A 23,606-nucleotide genomic window follows, 5' to 3' on the forward strand; every position below is an offset into this window, starting at 1 on the left:
GCAGTAGATCTTCTTCAAACCTACACAAGAAATGATTAATGGAGAAGAGGTTTATGTAGCTGTGGTGATCCCCCACCTCAGCCAAGAAGGAAAAGGAAGAAAAGCCAGGCAGGGGCAGAATGTGGTCTGAGGACAAATCTGCCAAAGGTGTCATGTAGCAGCTACAAATGCCTAACTGGCCACTGTGGTTACACAAAGCAAGATGGGAAATTAGGAAACAGGCATCCAGTCAGAGAAGGGTGACAGCAGTAGGTAGTAAATGAAGAATGAAGCAAACAAAAAGTAAAGTAAAATGAAAAAGTAAATGGAGAGTGAAAGTGTAATTCATCTGTGCAAAGGCGTCTTAAGAGCAAAGGGAAGAGAGGAAATGAGTTGTACTGAAGGTTTCAGTGCTCATGTCTAGTAACACAATATAGGTGATATTGAAAGTATGGGCTGATGAACGGCAGGAATATGAAAGCTAAAACTGTAACTGTGTCCTGCTAAATCCCCATCTGACCACACATTCCTGCCACCTCTGCTGGGCAGACACAAGCTGCTGCACAGCAATCAGGTTGAGAGACCTGGTCTGTTTAACAGTGGTTGGGCAGTTTTGTTTCTGGCCAAGTGACAGACGTGGCTCTATTGGCCCTGTGTCTTTGTGAACCCAGGGCTGGCACTGGGGAGCCACGTGGGTATGGGGGAGGTGGCACCATCCCTGTCAGCACCTCACAGCACTGGAAAAACAGCACGTGTATCAGCTCACTGATGAAATATAATGCAGGTGGAGTGGTGAAAGGACATACTATATCTCCTACTTACAATAATGTAGAGAGTGGCTCTTTATGCAATGGGTTGGGAAGCAACTGCATTTGTCAGAAACCACCCCCTTAGTGGCACTGCAAAAGAAAAGGCTGAGATGTCTTTTCAAGCACGTTTTTTTCTCTGCTGTTTCTTATCTTTTTCCTTCATTAAAAAGAATTGTTTTCAACTCTCCTGTTAGTTTTGCTGGGGGTCACATCCATGGATCTATGACTGAATGAGGCCGGGGACAATGCAGAGAACAAATCCTGTGTCTTAAAGTCTTGAATGACTAAAGTCTGTTGTCATATGATGGTATCAAGATAATAGTACCAAGAGAAGAGGACAGAGAAACTGAGCAGAACTCAGTAAGGGATTGCATATGTAAATGCATATTAGAGTAACTGGACTTACACTGCATGTTGGTAACGTGCAGAAGATCAGGTCTTGTATAATAACAAAGTCAATCATGTGCTTTTCCTCTATCCAGAAAAAATTGCAACAAAAGCATCAGCATGAGCTGGGCCAAAATGCAGTATTTTATGCTTTAAGCTTTATTACAGTCACAGAATAAAAAAACAACCAAACAAACAAACAAGCAGAATTAGCTAAGATATAAGAGGACCCCTGTGGAATATTGTTAATGAGAAAAGATACTGGCTTCTGTAGACATTGGTTATTCACCTTATAGTCCATTGAGAAAGAACATATTCTACTTGCATGTCTTGTGTCCACAGAGACATATGACTACTTCTCTATAGGGACTGGTTTACCTCACAAGTACAGGAGTATCAGTCATCCATCCCACAATGCCAAAATAATCAATGTAGTTACCTCTAGCTCATTCCATGTTTTTCTTTTCAGTCAAATAGCAACATGTACCTTTCAGCCACACTGTTACCCACAGCCCTGTTTTTTGCCTATTCCAGTTATGATCTTTGCACTGACTGTTCTCCTGACTGGCTCATTTCAGGGCTCCAAAGAGTGCGCCAGCTGGAGAAAAACACAAGGTACTTCAGACGAAAACTGCATGAAATGGGCTTCATTATTTATGGCAATGATGATTCGCCTGTTGTCCCCTTGCTCCTTTATATGCCTGGTAAAATAGGGTAAGTACTGAAAAAAACCTGTTGGCAAAACCAACATTATTCAGGCTCATAGGTTATTTGGTGTACACTTTGGAAAATGTAGCTCTGTGTGGTAGATACTTCCTGAGAAAACATGCACTGTTCAAGTCATCATTTAGTTCTGTTCTCTTTTAAGTTTGGCCCTAGACTTAATTTTGAGTTGTTCCAGTGTTCAGAATTTTAAGATTTTTCTCTTATCCTTTTTTAACGTGGTCTGGAATAGTACATTTGGTAACATTTTTAATTTGGATTTCTTTTATATTTCTTTTAATTTGTAATCATTAAAGGAGACACATTGCCTTTGATGTATGAATTGATTTGGATGGATGTTCTTTTCCCCCATCTGATCTTTGAATGGTCTCTGTGTGTTTTACCACTCAGTTCCTCTCAAGCAGCACTTGTGCACTGACTTGGACACCCAGACCCGGAGTCAGTGGTAGCATAATGTAAGGGTTGAGCTGTGGGGAGTGTTTGCAAGGACTTAGCATGACTGTGTGCTCCAGGTCTCATACACACCACAAAAAAAGCTTCTTAACTGGCAGAGTAATTGTAAGAGCAGATAAACTATGACACAGATTGTTTTATGCCTGTTGATGTGCAGGAACCAACCTCTCATGCCTTCCAGAAGCCCAACCTCTTCCATGCTTAGGGGCTGTGAATGCCCACATTTTGATATGCACTCAAAGCCTTCCAGTGACATAAATGAATAGTGTGTCTATCCTGCAGTGCCCTCTCTGCCATCACACTTCTAGTATTTGACACCCACTGTGCTTCATGAGCTGCTAAGCAGCAAAGATTCTCAGTCCTACTGGTAAAATTCTGGCTCTTAAGGAAATCAATGGGAATATTACCATCTGCTTCACTTGAAGACAGGATTTTACCTATTATACCTATATTATATACAATATCATTATACATGGATGTTTTCTCTCTGTGTCAGTTATTGGAGATAATTTACTTTTATGGTTTTTTTTCTTCTTCTCTCCTTAGGGCTTTTGCAAGACGCATGTTAGAAAGAAATATCGGGGTGGTCGTGGTTGGGTTTCCAGCTACTCCCATCACAGAATCCAGGGCTCGGTTTTGTGTGTCAGCTGCACATACACGGGAGATGTTAGACACGGTAAGCACAGCAGATGTCCTGCCAAAATTAACTTCAGATGCAAAGGAGGTTGGGAGAAGCTGTGCCTCTGTTACTTTGAAACTCAATAATTCATTTTTACATTTGTTTTTCTGGCCTTGTCACTTGATCTTTAAAGGCATTGGAGCCTTATATATTTTACTTTTTTAAAATAAATTATGGGACAGTTAACTTGTTATGTTCTTCTATTTCTACTAGTGACCAAATCTGTCATCACTAATAAAGACCTACATGAAGAGCACAGCAAGACAAAAGTTAAATGCTAGGTCAGAACTATCATAGTAGGAAACCCGAAACGATATGGAAATAATTGAAAATCAAGTTTTCCATAGCCGTTATCTTCACGTGTTTCTTGAATTGCAGAAAGTATATGGGACAGCCCTGGGGGTACAGGTGGAAATTGCAAACAGTATTTGGAACTGTTTGAACCCAATTAAGTTTAATTGATGCTGTCTGGCCTGTCTCAGTTCTGTATCTTTCTCTGATATCAGCAATACCGTTAGGAGTATGTTGAGACTTCCATCGTAAAAACCTCCGTTCCAACACAGTCAGAAATGTGTTTAAAATAAACTCTTTGAGATTTTCCATCTCCCTTTCTTGCCGAAGGTGTTTCTGGCCTGGCTTGAGATACGTTCTTTCATTCTCAGAATAATAAGCCACCACAAGAGGCTTAACGGCAAATTTCAGGCTTTCTTTTTCCTCTCTTTGCACAAGTGTGATGGTCAAAGCAAAAAATCTGTGAAGGTGGAAGGCATTTGAGTTAAAAATGCCACTTCTTCACGCAGACAAGCACCTGTGCCTGCAGAGAGTTCCTGGCTCTGCGTTTGCATCCTGAGATTCACATGGATCTTGAGGCTGGAGCCCTGCCCTGCTGACCAGCTCCCACATCAGTGTAGATTGCTCTCAAACAACATCAAAAAATCTGCCTTGCATGTGTGCAGCATAAAATTCCTTCTGCTTTTAAAGGTGCAGTAGTTATTAGCAAGGTACAATACCATAAAGACAATATTTCATAGGACAGGGCATAGCTATTGTGTTGGTCACTGTCAGCTTTGGGTGTTGTGCTGTGTGGATTTTGGCTTAAGTAACTACTAATAGGCAATGACCTTGATCTGGAGATTAATCTCTTGAGGTCACTGCTTTGATTTTCTTCCTCTCCCCTCGCTCCCAAATGTCAAACCCAGTACATTTTTGGGCCATCGTTTCATGTTCATTACCTGGACATTGCTGCTTCCTGGTACCACTGGAGGTCTGAAATGCTCCACAGTTGTCACTGAACATGCTGTGTTTCTGCTGCAGTACTCGTGGCATTCTCTAAATGTCCTTACAGTCCATGGAAATGCCCTGAGCTGAATTGCTTGCAGATGGAAAGCTTTTAAGACAAATGCTTTGTGAACATGCCTAAACCCAGGGTAACAACAGGTAACGAGCACAATGAAAACATTTCCCTTTGGCAAAATTTGTTTTGAATCTCAGCCTGGAACTAAAGAGGAAAGATCCATGAAAGGGCAAGCTCCCAAAAATAACTTCCTTAATGACCTGGAAGCTATCTCTCTGGCATAAACCATTACTAAATTACTTCTTTTTTGTTCATGAGCTCGTTTTAGTGGCTTAACAGAAACAGGCTCAAAATCAAAATTGCTGTTTTCTTTCTTGATGCCAAAAAGTTGACTGATCTTGAATGTGGGTCAGATGCTGCAAAACACTGAGCTGCCTCTCTGTGGTACAAAGTTCCTTATCTATTTTTTGAATCTACTGAGAGCTGGGGGGACAGCTCAGCAAATTGCATTACAGTATTACTTAATAATAATATTAATTGTGCCTGTGATATTAGTCTAAGATAATGGAATGCACTAAAATCATCTTAAACTATTCAGGCTATTTATGTTGACTCTGATCAGCACTGTGGGCTGAGCCCTAGCTGAGAAATTGCAGTAGCAACTCCAGTCCTTGGGAGCTATAGGCAAATATTGAAGCATAGCCTTACACATTTATTTTGCACAAGCAAAGATAACTTTTTGTCTGGGTTGTTATATCTCTGTGTTTTTAGAAAAAGTAATTTTTTTCATCTGTGTTCAATTAATGTACTTACTAACAAACCATAACCTACTGAAGGAGTAAATTCTGTTCTCACAGATGCTGTTGTATATCTGTGACTGCATTGATGTTCACTACAGTGGGATGAATGCAAAAATCACCCATTTGTCCTTTAAACTTTCTTTAACTGATGTTTTTTATAATCTTGTTCTGCTGTAAAATAGAGGTTACTAGAACTTCATTTCTTTTCCAAGAGAATTGACAAAGTAAAATGGTCTTACAGGTTTTGAATGCTCTGGATGAATTGGGTGATTATCTACAACTGAAATATTCCCGGTATTCCAAGTCATCTCATCCTGAACTGTATGAAGAAACTAGGCTTGAACTTGAAGATTAAGTTTTCCACCTCTGAAGAGAACATTATGATGCTATGAAAGGGCGGAAAACCCGAAAACTGAAAAACACGAACGCATTTCTTCCCTTCTAAGGACAATTTTTATTTCTCAGTTAATTGAAAGGAGGGGAAGTTCGGGTGTTGCATCTTGTTGTATCAATTTTCTGTATTCAAGAGACTGAAATATTGATACAGATTTGCCTCCCCAGGAGATCTGTCCTTCTTACGGTATTTTTGATGCAGGATGAATGCATCCATTTTTCGAGTTGCTAGCGTACAGCTTTTGGTATGGCCCCTTTTTATGGAGAGGCTCCAGATAGTCTTAATTGTGACTGAAATAATAAAGTTTAAAAAAAATTAATAGATTTCAGTGTAATATAGCTGAGCTTCATCAGTGAGACTGACTTTTATCTGTTAAAGAGCATAAATCAAGACCTCGGTGTGGAATGCTACAGAGGAATGAACAGAAAGTGATCTCTTTTACTAAGTTGCACTATCATGCATTTCTCCAAGGACAGAAAATGTTAGAAAAAGATTAATGCTGAGAACAAGAGAAGTAGCCTGATCAGATCATGTGTTTCTGATGGCAGATTATGGGAAAGGGAGAATGCCTCCACCCATCCACAGACCTTTTCTCAGCTGCTGAAATGCACTCTAAGCTTTGAATTGTACAGAAATTTGGGCTTAGACATGAACAGAAATGCTTTTGTGCCAACACATTTGACCTACAACCTATCCCATCTTCTCCCAGTGTAAGTTCTTCGGCAGGGCTTGCTCCCTTTTCGTGGAGCAGTAGTAAATAATTTTAATAACCATTTAACTTTCCCGTAAAAACCTTGATCAAAACAGTCAGATACTTGCAGTTCACAAACTGCAGATGACATTTATGGGCCCATTCCTAAGTTTCTTGAACTACTTATGGGCCTAATAAATTCACTAACAAGTACATAATGCTGAAGCTGTTAGTTATACAGAATGTGAAGTTCAATACCATGAGCAGTTCTGCCACCTGTTAAACAGAAAGCCATCATTTCTATGTGTGCTTAAGTCATCCATGTAATAACATTTCTTGGAATATTCTTGTCTGTTTTATGCATGTCAGGGGTCGTTTTGTTTGTCCAGTTTTTCTGAGTCGTTTGTTTTTCAAATAATTGTTGTATCATCTGAGGGGGAAGATGTGCTTGTCCCCTTGTCCCCTGCCTGAGTGACAATGCTCAAAGCCACCTGAAGGAGTTGTTAAAGCCAACAGTTTCCCTGCAATGCCACAGCAGCATTATCCTCAGGCTTGTGTGGGCTGAGTTACTGGAAGGAGATTGGAGGCTTTTCCCTTTTTTTCTTTGCAGCATTGAAAAGCAGTTCTGCAGCTTTAAGAATGAACTCCAAACAATTCCACGCTATCAAATGTCATTGTAAACACATCAGATGAGAGATGTTTAGCTTTCTGTTGCACAGATGTACCACACTTTCATGTTCTCTTGAAAGCTGTGGTGTAAACTTAACCCACAGCTGCAATATTAGATTTAAGAACAGAACAATTAAATTGTGGAGTACCAATTACACTATATTACTCCCTGCTTGTTAAAGCAGCTTTCAGGATATAACCAGGCTGACTGATTATGAGGGCCCATTTTTTGTTGGATTTTTGTTGTTGTTGTTGTGCTAGTTAATAAAAATCCAGTGGTGCTATAACTTTAAGAATTGATTACAACACATTCCGTAATATCAAGTGTCGGCTTTAGGAAACATATATCAAGGGCTGGGGGAGGACTAAATGGTGTGTCATATGATTCTTCACTTTGGTAGACGGACTTGAAAAACACTGCAGAGGTTCAGGGGAGCTGTGTTTGTGGATAAGAGCAAACTCACTGTATAAATAATTAAATACTCAAGCACAGGACGAGGAGAAATTAGGAAACATGAACTTTGAGTAACCTGGCAATTTGTGATGTACAGCTTTGTTCCATGCAGAGTGAGTGCACTTAAACTGTGAAGGAGATGGGATGCGAAATTTCTGCAACCTGCTCCTGAAGGAGAAGTACTGAACTTGATCTATTGCTTTTTGATCTCTCTTACTGAACATCTGTGGCCAGATCCTCAGTTGACTTCTGACCTGCCATCTTGTGGTATAGGGCCATAGTTTATATTTCAGCAAACATTATTACACATGCTGTTGCAGGCAACACGCTTTTTCCCTCAAAGAGAGGCCTGAGATTGATTAAACTACAGAGTGATCACTTTTTGTACCCCTTTAGGGGAATGTTTTCAGCCTAAAGCTGAATTCTTCCTGCCCTCAGAACATTACTCTCACTCATATTAAGGAGACAGGACAGCTATTTTTCAGAGACTGTCAGTTGATTTATTATGTGCCTTCTTCTGATTTCTTCCATCCCTTACACATTAGAGAAAGTACAGGCTGACTATCCCTGGGCTGGGGAACAGTTAGGGAGAAATCCCTGTTCCACTGGTGCAGTAATAAAACTCGTGGGAACTTCAGTCTTTTAGATTTTCCCCATGAGGCTTAGTTATGGTCTGTTGCTTGTTTTTTCACCAGCATGGACTTTTTCCTGGTTTACATCACTTTTAGTAGGTTTAGAGTTGACCAGCATTTGGAAACTCTATTCTAGCTAGTTTAAGAGAAAAACTGATAGAGTATCTATTAGGCAATTAACACCTCTAGCATAAGGAACACATATTTCCTAGAATGTGCTCCATCTTCAGGCATGCACATTCTTGGGAAATACAGCTCCCTGTAATTGCTTTAGAAGGTTTTGAAGAAAAATTGCCTTCAATAAATAAAAAAAGGCCAAGTTGTCATGTTTTAATCCAGTGGAAACACAGGTATAACTACACTAACTTTTTATTGTCAAGCTGCATCTCGTTATCTTACATAAAATCTTGATTGACCTTTATGATATGGGAGGACTCAAGAGTTTCTGTTTGACAGAGTATCTGAATTGTTTGCCCTTTCCTGTACCTTTATCCCACCTCATCTTTTAGAAAGTCTCGATTTCCTGAGCTTATCAAACTTGTCAAGGTGGTTCCCCCCTCCACTGCTCCTGTGTCTTTGTATTGTTCTCTCTGTTCTGATGTTTCAGGGAAAGCAGACTGGCAGCTGCAGAGGACCTGAAGTGCAACAGTTGGCTTTTTGGCATTGCCTCACTGCCTGCTTTTCCTGGTATCCTCATCAGCTCCTGCAGACTTTAATCTTTCCTTTTCAAATAAAAATTTCCTCCTGAAGGTGCGAAATTTCTGCGCTGAACCGAATCTGAACTGCCCGAGATGTTGAGCCAAGAATGGGCTTGTTCTGTCATTTGTGCAAGTGTAGACCAGGTTAAGTCTTGCTTTGAAGTCAGTACTGTTATTTTAAGGCCAGTACAACCGTGAGAGGAACCTGTCAGCGTGAGGTGAGCTGCCTGCATTTATTTCAGAGGGGTTTGAACACTCTTGTCTCTGGACTGTTTCACAGCCGCTGCTCTTCACAGGGGACCAAGATATGGAGTGGATTTATTTAAGGTAGGATTTCAGATTTTTTTTTTAAATTTTATTTTATTTTTCAAAGTGTGTTTGGTTGAAGGTGTATCACATTTTTCTATGTCCTGACAGGGAATAAAGTAGTGATGTAAGAAAAGCAGTCTGTGCTAAAGGTGTTTATGTACTTTCTAGCCTGCTTAGAAATCCAACAGAGATTCTCCAGTATATGATCTGCCTTTTATTTGTGCATAAAGTTTAATTGTTCTTCAAATTAAAACACAAATCAGGACTAAATTTTAAAGAAACCACACCACCAGCTGAGAAATGGCAGATGTCTTGCAGGTATTGGCAGCTGAACATTTGAGCCTCCAGATGCCTTGAAAAACAGTTATCTAGGTGTTTCCCTCATTTACTCACTCATCCAGTGTTGTTTGTGCTCACTGCGGATCAGTCACAAGATAATGAGGACTCACTTTATCCATTTGGGAGGCAAAGCTTCAGGCCTGTCAAGATGGTCCCAAAACCACCACCCATATGACCACACAAAATAAACTGTTAAGCACCATCAGAACAGGAGTCTGGGGTCTGAATCAGGGTGGTTGCTCAGCACTTACTGAAGAGGGGAGTGTGTTTCTTTCCACATACATAGCATGTCACTGACAAGTGACATAAGAGAGCACTGATAAATCCATTTTTATCATGTGCTAATCATGTTAAAAGGGTAATGTAGGGGCACAGGAGATGGAGAGACATAGAGAGATGGACTCAGAGACTTAGATTAGATCCAGTTGTGTGGAAAGAATTTTTTGGTGCAAGCATTACAGGAGTTGTCAAATCTTTTTAACCAGGTGGGTGGAAAAGTGGAAAACGTGGTCTTTAACATCAAAATAGTGATTTCAAGGTAGGCAAAGAGAGCTATTGCACCTCATGTGTTCTGGTTTTTTACAAAGAGAAGCAAGGGTAGATGAGGTGCCATGGCAGATGACCCTGATACTTGGTACTCTGTTCATAGAACCTTTTTGGAGAGTCACTTCCAGATGTTTTAATTGTTATCAGTATACTCAAGTTCCACAGCTTTTGCTGCAGGGGTAGCCAAGGTTACAGTGATGCTTGAGCCACCATCTGTAACGAGCTGTGCTCATGCTGAAAATTGTTCAGAGATCATTTTAGTGACAAGCGTGCACAGCATCACTGATGGTTGGGATGCTCTCATTGGGCATTACTGCTGGGATACCACCTCTAGGAGTGGCTGTGGTATGGTGACAACTACCTGTGCTTCTCTGCCAGGTGTACCTGATGTGGCTCCAGGACAGGCATGACAGGCTGTCCTCTTCTTTGCAGATACAGAAGGACATGGGCCATAGGTCGCTCCAGCAGATGAGTTTCTGGCACTTCAGCTCAACCAGAAGATGTGGCCATGAAAGCAGGACACTGTAGGAAGTCTAGAAAATCAGTTCTCACAAGTAAGTCAAGTACCTGTAGTAACAGACAGAGAAATGTTGATGTGTGTCATGGAGCAATGGTCCTTTCCTCTCACTTCCACTGAAATTGTCTCAAAGAATTTGCTGTGAGCATGAGCTGACTCTGGTATCCTGTGAGTGGGCCAACATATTATGTATCCTCCAGTTCCTGGAGCTCAGAACTGATCTCTCATTCCATGAAGTATGAAGTGCCATCAGGTTTGTTGCTCTTGTCTTTGGTATCTGTATTTCCCCTCCCAGCACTGCAAGCAGCAGGTCTGTCTTGCCAGAGACAGATCTCTCTCTTCAGAGCACAGCATGAAGAGGACAGCTGAGCCTGTTGGGGTCTGATATGACCTCACATGATCCATGGCACAGCAGTGAGTAAGTGTTTCTTGGCACAGGGGCTTTGCTGTGCTGCAGATCACTTCTTGTCTGAAGTGGGTTCCTCATCTGTTTACCTCTCAAGCAGCTGTTCTGGAATAGCACAGAAGTGGTGAAATCGGTGGGGACATTTCAAAAGCATAGTTTCTCCTGTGTGTTTCCTGGAGCCTGCTCTGACACAAGTATCCTCCTTGTGTCCTACTCTCCCCTTGTTGTTACCACACAAACCTCGTGATGTCTTGGCTCTCTGCTCTGTACAGAAACTGTTTCGTGCATTGCTGGGGATCCTACTTTCATGTGGGAGCTGCTTTTCTAACAACCCTCACACCAAGGACACAGCTACTCTCAGACAGAGTGGTCAGAAGAGGCATGATATTTTTTTATAGTTCCAGGACCGTCTATTTACACTTTTAGCATTTCCTGGTGTGCAGATCATCCTAATACAAACTCTCTGACTCCCATTGCACACTCTAATACCCATGTTTTAAAAACTGCTCAGTGAACCACTGTAACCTGTGAATTAGAGCTCTGAACTGGATACAAGAGACCCAGTTCTGATCTGCCTCTGTTCTGCTAAGTAATTACAGATGACATACATTAGCATTTCTTGCCTCATTTTTATCCCTCTGTAGCACTCTGATAGTGATTCTGATTTGTTTGTAAAACAATAAGTTGAACTGATGAGAAGAGCTACAAAAGAGTGTAGTGTTGTTATTATCTGAGTGGTCTTTTAATTTTTATATCTCAGAATGTCTCCATTAATCCTGTAAAAGTCATGACTATTCTGTTTACCAGACTTAGTGTATGAGACAGTACAATGATGAAGACTAATTATAAATCACAGAAAAAAATTCTGGAAAACAGATTCCTTTAACATTTCCATTCTGTGCAGGCTTTTTCAGTGTCTTACTACAATGATGCCAGTTGGATTAGAAAGCTTTTTAAAATGTGAATCTATCTTTTCAAAGATTTGTAGCCAAGCCTTTCCAGTTTGTTAAAATGTAATTAGTGTCTGCTTGTTAATATGATGTTCATTGATTTTTAAAGTACACAGACTTCAAAGCTAGAAATAAATAAATAAAAAGAAGATAATTCAAACCAGAGTGGAACAGCTCGGACAGTTTTACTCTTTTGCCAGGATCCCAAAGCTGTTGTGTTCAAACAATGCCACAGTTTGAGTGGAAATGTGAAGATTAAATCCAAACCCTGCATGTCAGCTTTTTTGCAAATGACTATCCAGGATTTCAATAAAATGTCCAACCACAACAGATTATGTTGCAGGGATTTTTATTGCTTAACAACTTGTGATTTCTCTAACATGTGTTATAAACCAATGCACCTAGCAAGGATTGGTGAAATTATGGTACCTAACTCTGTTAGCCTCTTCTGAAGAATAATTTTAAGGGAACAAAAGATGAAAAGGTTCCAAAGAAGATGGATGGTTGCAGAATTTCCCATTGCACATCAGTGCAGTGTGGCACAAAATGGTGTTTCATACACAGGTATGAAACATAATTTGACCACAGTCATGGAGGAAATGATACAAGCACTAAAGAGGAAGGTGGAGGTAACTTGAAATTCAGGGAGGAATTCAAAGATGTGATCCTAAGGAGACAGCAAAAGCAATGCTAGAGCACAGTGCTTGAATAAGAAGCTGGTCTTGAGAAGAAAAAGGTGGAAAGGGATATCCAAGGGACAACCCTATCCAAGGGCAAGAGAGAGGATGAAATTAGCTAGTGCAGGAGAGATGAAGCTTGAGCGACAAATTTATTCAACAGCAGATGAAAGACAATTCAGAGGCAAAGAAGAAAGGAAGGGAAACTACCCCCCAAAGACAACATGACAAGACAGTGGAGACAGGCAGGATTGAGACTCCATGGGGGGGAAAGAAGGGGGAAATAAAAGGCAGACTGATTTTCAGGCAAGAAGGAGAAGAGATCCCACCACACCAGTATGACAGAGGTGTCCATGACAGCAGACAGGTTCCTTGATGGTTTAGAACAAGGGAGGAACAATGTGGAGCCAAAAAGCAGAGAGATTCCCTGTTCTTGCATAACTAGGAATGCTAGATGTAAACCAAGAGCAAAGAAATAAGAAAAGCAGATGGAAATAAGGATTGTCTTCCATTCAGGTCAAGAAACAACCCCAACAGAGAGAGGACAATGTTTAAGTTAAAAAGTGCTCTGGATTTTTTTTCCACAGAACTCTTGCAGTCCCAATGAAGAATGATAAGGTAATAAAAGTGATATATCTCCTCAGCACTAGCTCTGTGAAGGAAGCTGCTGAGAGACAGGCAGCTAAAGCAGATCCTTCTCTGAGGGCGGTCTCCGTTTGGCCCTTTGTGATCCTTGTCTTCCAGGACTAGAATTTACAGTGAGGAAAGCCAGCTTTCACATGTAAAATAGTGAGAAAAGGGTGCAAGAGCCCTGTCTGATTTTCATGCTGGGTTTTAACAGATGGGGAAAGAAATATCTTGGTAGTGATTATAGCAAGGGACAATGGACCCCAAAAGAAGAAAGGCATGCTGACAACAAAGCATTCTGTGCTGGTCCCAGTACATGAAGATAATTTTTTTCTAAAGGTTTTGGAATTGCCATTCACTTTATAATTGCAGATTTGCTGTGTGATGCCATCCATGGTGAGCACAGAAGGAGGTCAGCTGTGTGATAGCATCTAAGCTTTGATTTCTGTATTGTATACAACATAAGTGTTCTGGTCTCTATCTGTTCTTCAAAAATCAAGGGGCCACCTAAGTTTTAAAACCGCTTCACAGTCATGCCAGACAGTACTGACAGGACATGTAGTCAGTGAAAACACTTTACTAAGTGGTAAAAAAGGAAGTGGGAAAAGACAGAGAGGAATCATTGAGTTCAGGACTACCCAGTTGCTTTAGAAACTGCTGTTTGTAACCGTGTCCTGATCTGTCTCGTCAAGCCATCCCGTGAGGCTGCTGACATGGCTAGATTAAAGACATTTCAGTAATAACTCTCTATTACCCTGTTTTGCTTTGACTTAAACAAGACTATAGAAAAAAGCATCTCTGTAGACAGATGGGAGATAAAAGATTGTAAATTACTGCAAAGTTTAGGGGATGTTAACTTTCAGAACAGGGATGATGCTGATGACCACGAGGGAGCAGCAACTGCTTTCTCTGATACTTCTGAAGCCAGCAGCAATATTTGTCCCATGAATTTGTCCATGGATGCAGCACACTGAATATGTTTATATCATCTGCATAAGTTTAAATTACCAGCAGCCAAAACAATAGTCAGCAATGAGTGGAGAGCTTTGAATGTGAAGTCAGGGTCTTCCCTAAGTATGATTTTATTTTGAAGATTGTCTTGGGGATTTGCATCTTAGTGGTGTCACTGGGGGTGGATCTTGAGGAAGAGGAGTTGGCAGGGAGGATGCTCTTGAGCCCAGGAGTTAAGTAATCCTCTCCATCTGGGATAAGAAGTAAGCTCAGGTGCTGTAGGTACAGGATGAGTGGCAAAGAAAAGCAATGCTGTGGTAAGAAAGCATTAAGTGAGAGCTCTGAAACACCAACCTGAGAGAAATAGTAATGAAAGCAAATTGTAATGGGTTTGTTAGCCACAAGGAGAGAAGCAAAGAACTGAGGCAGGGTTTAGTGAAGCTGGGGGATTTACTGCATATGGGAGCAGCAAAATATAGTCAAAGATTTGACTATGAATGTGTCCTGAGGAACCCAGCGTGGTGGCAGAGGTGTGATGCAGCATGGGCTGCCAATGAGCAAGAAATCAAGAAAATCAAAAGACAGTGTTGGAAGACTTAAAATAATCAGGGGATGAGGAGATAGCATGGATCCAAACACCCTGAAAATCTTTGGTGCAGGGGAACTGAAGACCTACAGGGGCAATCAAGACCTTGCTTAGGCAACACACAATGAAGATTTGCCCATGGAAGAGAAGTTGTAAGGTGGGTCACAATCAGTCAGCAAAGGATTAGATAACACACTCCAGGGAACAAGGCAAGGATAAAGTGATGCTAGGTGTACAGGATTGGATTTGAGGACCCACAAGGCCCTGTCCAGCTTAATCATCTACGATTCCATGGAGACAGCAATGAAAGACCTACATTGTCTCCCTGAGAACTAATTTCATTAGGTATGGGCTTAGGTCACGTATTACAAATAGGTCTCTTTTATGTAGGATTCTAGTTTGGAGTTTGCAGTGATTGATGGATTCATTAAAACGTCATCACTGCAAGGGACAAGAGTTTTCTGTTTAAAAATAAATAAATGACGACAGAAACAGCAAAAAAGCCTTCTGCTTTTTGTTCTGATTCTCCCTGCAGCTTAACGTGCTTCAGGAGACTGCTTGGTGGGAGAGAGAGGAGATAGGATAAGAAGGGATTAGCAAGGGATATCAGTATTTCACTCAGATCTTTGGCTACCTGGCTGTTCTTGAATTCTACCCCCCAGTCTCTTTCTCTTTGTTTTTCTGAATGTCACGTAAGCACCATTCTGGTGCCAAATAATACTGACACTGTGATCTCTCATTTGGTCTGGAAAAGGCACTTGGCCAAATTCTCAGGTGTTTATAACTCAGCTTTATTGTACAGAATTAAGCAGAGTTGCACTTGAAGATCCAGCCCAGTGGATTACTGCTTGTACAGCTGGGATGTCTTTTTAAGGCCAAATTAGTCAGTATAGAAAGATTTTCTCCACAGAATTGGCTGTCATCCTTGTGACAGTATGTTATATTTTCAAGTAGATCCCATGGGCCAAATTAATTGCAGTGCTCTACTGATGTCAGTGATGTTACCCCAAGTGTGAATTTGGCCCCATTGTTCTGAGGCTAATAGACTTTTTTCTTTTTTTTTTCTTCTTTTTTTAAATGAAAGTGGATCATAAAATATTCTCAGATTTTCATCTGGTTTTGCTTATAATAATTATCTTTTCTTGGAGCTGAGTAGTGAAGAAAATATTCATATTCTTCAGTGTCTGGTATAAATTGCAGTGCTTGTTTGCTGCAGCCCAAGACACAGGCTAAGGACAGAAACTGGTGCATTTACCCTTGTCTGTATGGACAATGTACAGACAAGGTGTCAATGAAACACATCAATTTTCAGTGGCTTTTTATACTTTAGAAGATACTCTTCTGGCAGCAAATGCATCAAGATAACGTTAAATTCCACCCTTTGTTATTAATTGAGAGAGAAGACGTTCTTTTTAGCAGGTTTCCATCTTTTTGAAATAATGCCTGTACAGCTTGCAGAATTAATACTGCAACAGGGAGCCAGCATATTTTTGCTTACAGCTTGCACCCAGTTAGGTCAGAAAAGGTGTGAGATGTGATAAAAGTAAAATTAGCTGAACCAGGCAGTTATTACAGTTGGTTCCTACTCCTGGTGTGAATAATGTACCTGAGGGAAAGTGCAGTTGGGACTCCAGTGTTATCATTTTTGAGGGAGAGGCCGGCTGTGGATTACACTCATGTCATACCTGGTGCTCCCAAATTTGTGTTGAGTGAAATCTTTGCAGAAATGTCAAGAGCCAGCGTGGTCTGATTGAATTATTGCATGACTGTTCAGTCCAATCTTTTTATTGAAATTTTGAGGAACATCAGTGAAATGTCCTGAAATGCCATATAAGGATTAGAAGGAACTCTATAGCAGACCTTAAGGCACGAAGCCTACAGCTGGAACTCTCCATCCCTCTCTAAATGACAGGGACATCTCACATACTCTTGTTCACTAGACCTTTTGATCAATTTGATATTTCAATGGAATAATCACTGAACAGGAGTGCTCCTGATTTGTGGAAAGGCATCAGTTTAAGACTTTGACCTTGTTTAAAGAAATAGATGTGAAAATGAAGCCTCTCAGCCTTAGGAATCTGTCTCTGTAGGTGCATTTGAAGCTTCATCTGGGGCAACCAACCTTCAGATTCCACAAGAACTGCAAGGAACTTTGGAGGAGTTCTAAAGGAGCTCTTTCTCTCTGAGCTCAGCATCCTCTACCCTAACACACTCCAGCAGGGTATCTGGCCCTCTGGATGTTTAATGAAGAATCAAGACCACCACCTCTGTGGTGTTGAGAGTGGGAGTTATTCTTGAAAGAGAAATGCTGATACTGGATCAGCCCTAAAAGTTGTGGTGAAAACTGTTCTGTGATTGTACAATTTTGCATTTGTAGGGGTGGAAGAAAATGCACGGAGATTGACCCTGTGCCCATGTAAACAGTGTATCTGAGAAAACCATACTTCTTGATGAAAGGAAAATAATATCCTGAGCAAACAGATAGAAGGTACCCTAACAACAAAAAAAAAAGAAAGACAAGGGATCTCTCACTCCTAGCTGAGGTTTTTTTGGGTTTTATTATTGGTGGTGGTTTTTTTGGGGGGTTCCCCCCACAAGAAAGAGGGAAAGTAGCTGAATCTGTGTGTCTTCTGAAAGTCTGTAGGGGGTCTCTTAAAGCAGATCATTAGACAAAGAGGCCTCTCTTGCTGTATTTCTCTTAATTTTGTATCAGTGTTTAAGTACCCTTTTTCCTCAGAGTTTAGGATCTGATTTCAGATGTTTTAATGTCAAAGACAGGCATAATTTGCAGTAGCATAAATATCTCTCCAGTGCATGTAGGAGAAATGTCAACTGGACATAACTGCATGTACTGGAGGGCATACTTCATGCTGTTCCTCAGGGCTGTATCTGCTGGCTACTACTCACTTTTTTTGCCATCTCTTCATCTGTCAGAGGCACTCTGGGACTTCAGTGCAACTCTGCTGTCCCATTAAAATGGTTCCATGTATGCAGAGCCTTAAAATACACAAGTGCAAAACAGGAGACAAGTAGGGAAAAGCCTTTCTAGGTCTTTAAAATTAGGTTGAGAAAAAAATCAGAAGAACTAGAAAAACATGTCTGCTGTCAAACACTGTCTCCTAGTGATGTCTCCAGGCAGTGATGTTCTCCTGAAGGATGAATCCTTGCCTCCCATTTTTAGCAGGCATGGTGATGCTCTGTTACCCTTAAAAATGGTGGAATCTGGAGCAAAGCTTCCCTAATGAAACTCAAAACCAGGTAAAACTGCCTACTTTAGGAGGTCTCATAAAATCCTGTAGTTTAGGTCAGTTGTGCTGCTGTTTGCAGGCTGGGGTACAGTTCAGTGTGAATGCAGGAAATTTACTGTAGCAGGTGGAAAGCAGGCAGTGCTTGGTAATCCAGCCACATCATGCTGCTGCTGGAGTCAGCACCACTCAGTAATTTGACACTGGAGATTCTAGATGGACATAAATTGCAGAAATTGAGTGTACTTTTAAGGTTGATGAATACATCAGAATCAAATGCAGGACAGGCTACTAATCCACAGGAACAAATATTATCCATTTCCATCCTGATCTGGTTGAATCGAAGTGTTACAACAGCGTTTCCAAGCCTCAAGGGGGAGATTTTTGTCTCTTGCTTATAGCAGTCTTTACTTTATATCAACATCTCTTGGGGACCTCCTTACCTCATAAATTACTGGGGAAACTCCAGACACTTATTTGTCCAGAACTGGACAAATGCTTCATTATTTTAGAAGGATGAAGGAGGTGACTCCCTTCTCCCAGCCTCCCCAAGTAATTATAGGCCAGTGAACCTGATGTCAGTTCCGAGACAACTGCAGGGAAATCAGAGGCACAAAACAGTTCACATTGAGCTAAAGAGATGGTGACATGAATGACACCAGTTAGCATAGTTTTGATAACAAAAATGGTGGTACAAAATAGTTTTTAAACGTCACTACCTAAAATGTTACACGTATTAAGTGAGCAAATTGATAAATCAGGAGGGTATTTTTATCAAGGTCCTGCAATGATTTGTTCTCGCCCCCAAGCTATTCATTATTGTTATGAAGGATTTGAAAGGAAAAAATAAATAAACCAGCTGCTGGAAAAGTTGCAGATATGCCATAGTGGTAAATAAACAAGACAGGTCAAGTCTATGAGGCAAATTGCAACACTCAGTAAAGCAAAGTCCTCTGAACATGTGTTTTAAACCAGCAAAATGCAAGGTTTTTGAGGACATTTGAGAACAAAGACTGCAGATGACAGTTTACATCCTGGAACCAGTGACTGTGAAAGCCTTGGCCCAGATGCAGGCTGTGGGCTTTGTCAGTACGTATATGGGGACAGACTGAATCCAATCCTAGCCATCCTAAAATGTGTTTGTGTTAAATCTGCATAATCGGTTGTTCTCATTAGCCAGACCACTCTGTGCTCAGCCACTGCACAAACTCCTGAAAAAGTTTGCCTGCTTAGGACAATTTTTCCCCATTTTTCCACAAGTTGGAGAAAGGCAGAATGTTTGAACTCGAAACTTAGTTGTTTCTTCTCCCACTGAAAAGCCTTATCATCAGTAGTGAATATCCTGCATCTCTGAGTGTTGTCAGGTATCACACACACCAATTACATGGAAGGGGTCTAGTTTTAGGACAGCTCTGACAATTTTAAGACAAGAAACAAGGCCCTGTGGAAATCAGAGAGTTCAAAACATCTGAAAAGATCTGTTGGATAAATGATGATGTTGGATTGGAAAAGGTCACTCTGGCATTCTTAAAGCTCATAAACCCTTCAAGACAGAGTGGTTCATATTGTCCTTCCTTTCAGGTAAGAAAAAATTTGTCAGGTACTCAAATGGTAAGAAATGCCAGTATTAAGTTATCCGTGCAAACTAACATAATTTTCCTTGTGAGTTGGGCTTAAGATAGCTTCCCATTGCATGACTGCTATTGATTTTTCCACAGGTCCCCTACCTTATTGATTTGCCACTTGCATTACTATAAATGCAGGCTCCTAAGTTCTTTGTGACTTTAAATGTAACATGAGCTGTAAGTCCCTGGGGTGCTCTTAAAAAACATCATCCAGTTAAGTCATCAGTGAGCAGGTAAGCTGCCAAAAATGAGCAGCAGCAGCCAGCCCCACAGGCGGGGATATATGTCAGGTAGGGAGCCAGAAGGGATTTCCTCACCCTCTTGGACTTCTCACCCTCCTCCATACAACACCAGGGAGGTATTTCAGAGCCTGAGAGGGAGAACCAGGGGTGTTGGTGAGCAGCAGTTCTTGGCTGTGCCCCAGGGTGGGAATAGGCCATGCTACAGTGCTGGGTGGTGGGAGATCTGGTCTTCAGTCCAGAAGCAGCCTGGCTGTCACAGTGTGCTCTGCTGGCAATTCCCATTAACCACAGGAGAAGCTGCAACACTGCACTCGTGACAATCCAGCCACTTCTGTGGAGGTTCTTGCTTATGGGCACAAAGTTTGTTATTGTTAAGCTCTAGAAAGAGATAGCACACACACAAATGCTTGTCCATGTTCTTCTGACTAGGAACACTCCAAGATTGTTTTTATCTGGACATTGATGGTAAAGTGGACACCTCCCCTACCCAGAGCAGGGCTGCAGTCTTTGCATTATTCACTGGAAATGGCATGTTTTCTCTGGAAAAGGCTTGTGGCTGGTGATTTACCCTTTGCCAGACCACTCCAGTTAAAGATTTATGGCTTTCCAACACTGGTGAATAGCATCCCTTTTCTGAGCTTTTGGGTGAAGCTGGATTCTCTCCATAGACCTAATGCTCCACATTCCTGCTGTGCTCTTCCTTGCTTTCAGTGAGCTACAGGCTGTCCTTCCTTCTGGGCTGATCAGCACCAGTCAGCTCAGACCCAAATAACAGCACAGCATTTTTAAAGATCAGTCAAACCTCCCATAGCTCCAACATATGGCAGTAAAGTGAAAACTGAGGTACGAGCTGGCAGAGCAGTATTAGTTATAAAGCTCAGCACCAGAGCACAGTGCTTATAGTTTGTGGTGGTGACACATCCATTTGTTTGTTTGTTTGTTTTTCTTTCTGTTTGGGTGTATTTGAATTAACTGTAGTGTTAGGTGCTCTGTCAGAAGGTGGCACATCACAGAGCCCAACTGCTCTTCCTCTTCCTTGTTCTTCCAACTGCATCTCCTCAGAAGATCCAAGCTATCCTCTTCTAAGCAGTGTCCTAAAATAAGAAGTGAATGGGGGTTTTTTTAATCAAAATGCCTCAAGGTGTTCATTCCTCAAGCAAGTGGATTTGGCTTTCTAACGAAGTATGATTGTGAGAGCCCTCCCTGTACAGCCTTTTTTTCTTTTACTGTCTTCCAAGCTGCTTTGCCCTGCTACTTGTGTTGCAAAGGCAGGAAGGCTCCTGGATTTCCTGTCTTTACCCGATGAACATCACTTAGCATCCAGCCAGAAGGCTTGGTCAGGATGAAAACAATATTGAATTTTGCAGGTCTCATTTATTTAAGAGAGTAAAACGTCTTTCTTTTCAAAGTGCTTCTCTTTAGCTTTCATTTCCTGTGCACAGAGTAGCTTTGTCTCGAGTACAATAATTAAGTTGTTGACCTTCCTTAGAGGTCAAACATAGCTTCCCTTTAGAGAAAGATAAAAACAAGCAATAATAGATACTTTGCCTGGTTTAAGATACTTGGTCTGCATGTCTGTGATGTTGCTGTATTTTCTGCTGGATGTTTTTCCCAAGATAACTCAGAGTGACATGATGTTTATCCATTTATTTTTGTAGGTACACAGTATTTACTGGAGTTGCCTTTCCCCCATTCTTTATGAAGAAAAAAAAAATTCCATTGTAACTACATCAAAGAGCATGAGGTGGGATGCATACGGTCTAAGAAGGATGTTTCCTGGGATTTTAAAATGGCTATGCTTTTTTAATGATTATTTTTTCTCTAATCATCTGAGAATTTTTTTAAAAGTCAAAAATAAGAATGGAGAAGCCCAGACATCTTCATGCATTACACAAGGCAAATGGCCATTTTTTTTATATTGCTTTTTTTTTTGTATGTCAACATTTTTGTATGTAAACATTTACATTCTCCTCCTTTTAAAATGATGTGTTTCTAATTTTTATGAGGTTTTTTAATTGTTGTTTACTTGTTTTTAAATATGACTGCTAGTTTATATTAATGTTCCTAATAGTCTGATGTTACATTCCAAATAGTATAGGAGGTGATGTCAGCAATTCATTTCCCAGTAGCTGTGCCTGTGTGCATAAATGAGGCACTGGGATCATCTAATCAGTCTTAATAACTATTAGCAGCAAGTTTAACTTCTTTTATATAGAAATGAGAGGTCTTCTCCATGGCATGGAAGCTGGGGGAATGGATTATGCTTTACAAACTGGGCAGGACATAGAAATGCCCACAGGTGGAAGAAATCCATTAATTCTAGTGATAGGAGGCTTTATTGTTCATTTCTGCCAATGGCAATAAATGCTGGGATTGTACAGCATGTGGGATGAAGGAAAAGCAAATATAGGCATCCATCCCCACTACTGGAATAGGCTGGGGGAGCCTTAATACTTCTGAATTATGAAACCTTCTGTTCTAAAACCTCATATTCCCTATGCCTTTCTTATTCCTTACAGAAGCCTTCCTCAGACATTTAGAGTTCCTTTTCTGGTGCACACAGAATTAAGTCTGAAAGTGCAAGTATATATAAAGCCATAAAAAAGCCCAATTGTCCATGTACTCTTGGAAGCAAGAGAACTAACTCCCATCACAGCTGAGACCAAGTGTTTCCTTCATCTCTTGCTGCTGTGGCACTTCATGGCTCTTAATACACGAGCAGTCCCTTCCTCATTCACCAAAACCCTTAAATTCATCCCACTGTGCCATCATGATGAATTAAAGTTAAATATACCTTAATGAAAGGGGGGCTAAGTGGAAAAAGTCGGAGCTAAGCAAAGCATCTCTTTTGTTTCAGAAGCAAAAGAGCAATTCTGGTATCTAATTTTGGACCCCTGGGAAATGCCTTGGTACTGAAGTGGTCAGCAGCACGTAAAAACTTGGTGAGAGCCTGGTATTCTCCACTGCCAGCAGTCATTCAGACTTGTGTGGGCACCCCTCAAAACCCCTAAGTAGAAGCTGTGGTTGCAGTTCTTTCAACCATTTTAGGACTTTGTAGGTAAATGTGGTCCAGCAGCAGCAAAAGGCAAAAAAAAAAAAAAAAAATCTGTTTCTAATAAAGATTAAAAAATATTTTTGAATGACCCTCCTTGTTCCTTACTATTATACGGTATTAAAAATATAAGAGCGCAGCCAAGGAGAATAGAAAACAAAGAGAAAAGCCTTTAAAAAAAATTCCACATTTTTATATCCTTTCCCTACTAACCCACCACAGAATTCAAGGGTGGGGGATTCGAGGGCTGAAAGAATCTTCATATGGTGCCAAAAATTCCCCACAGATCACTCTGGTCCCTCAGCATTTGGCTATTTAAAGCAAACACATTGTGTTTTAGATGCTAGTTTAGATGCATTTTCCATATGAGGAGGTGGGATGTAATTAATTAGCTGTTCTTTTGATTACTAAGTATCACATGTACACTTCATAAGGGCATGTACTTTTGACAGGAGCTAGAAAAAGGAAATAAACTACGAGTTGCACAACTTGAGTCTTCTGGGTACAAATGATGGATCAGCAGGGGATTATCATGTGTATTTTATTGCTACCAGTGCTGATTGAGTCACACGAGTGTTAATACAAACCTAGGAGAAAAAAACTGGGTGAAATCACAGAGTTTAAAGTGTTTATTTTAGTCATAATTGCACTGTTTTTACATAGCATCTTTGATCTGTGAGTTGAAAAGGGGCAAAGCCAGTAGTCCACAGTACAAGTAACCAAAGATAAACTCCTCTGTAGAGTTTAAGAAAATCGAGTCTATAGTCAGAGATACACACATGGACATACAGAGCAGAGAGGTGAAACCCAGGCTTCAGCATGCCAAAAACTACAGTTCATTGCCATTTCACCCAATGAAGTCCCTTTTGTTG

General features: G+C 40.8%; 1 protein-coding gene across 1 annotated transcript in view; it reads left to right on the forward strand.

Annotated features, from left to right (window-relative positions):
• SPTLC3 (serine palmitoyltransferase long chain base subunit 3) overlaps positions 1–12,110 on the forward strand; it is a 293,881-nt gene extending 281,771 nt beyond the window's left edge. Inside the window, exons 32-34 of the mRNA XM_064647552.1 lie at positions 1,754–1,889; positions 2,898–3,027; positions 5,366–12,110. Coding sequence (XP_064503622.1) covers positions 1,754–1,889; positions 2,898–3,027; positions 5,366–5,479 — 380 coding nt within the window. The 3' untranslated portion in view covers positions 5,480–12,110. The remainder of the gene's footprint in view (positions 1–1,753; positions 1,890–2,897; positions 3,028–5,365) is intronic.
• Positions 12,111–23,606: the final 11,496 nt, after the last annotated feature.

Source organism: Pseudopipra pipra, chromosome 3, assembly GCF_036250125.1.
Source record: "Pseudopipra pipra isolate bDixPip1 chromosome 3, bDixPip1.hap1, whole genome shotgun sequence".
Taxonomy (NCBI): Eukaryota; Metazoa; Chordata; class Aves; order Passeriformes; family Pipridae; genus Pseudopipra; species Pseudopipra pipra.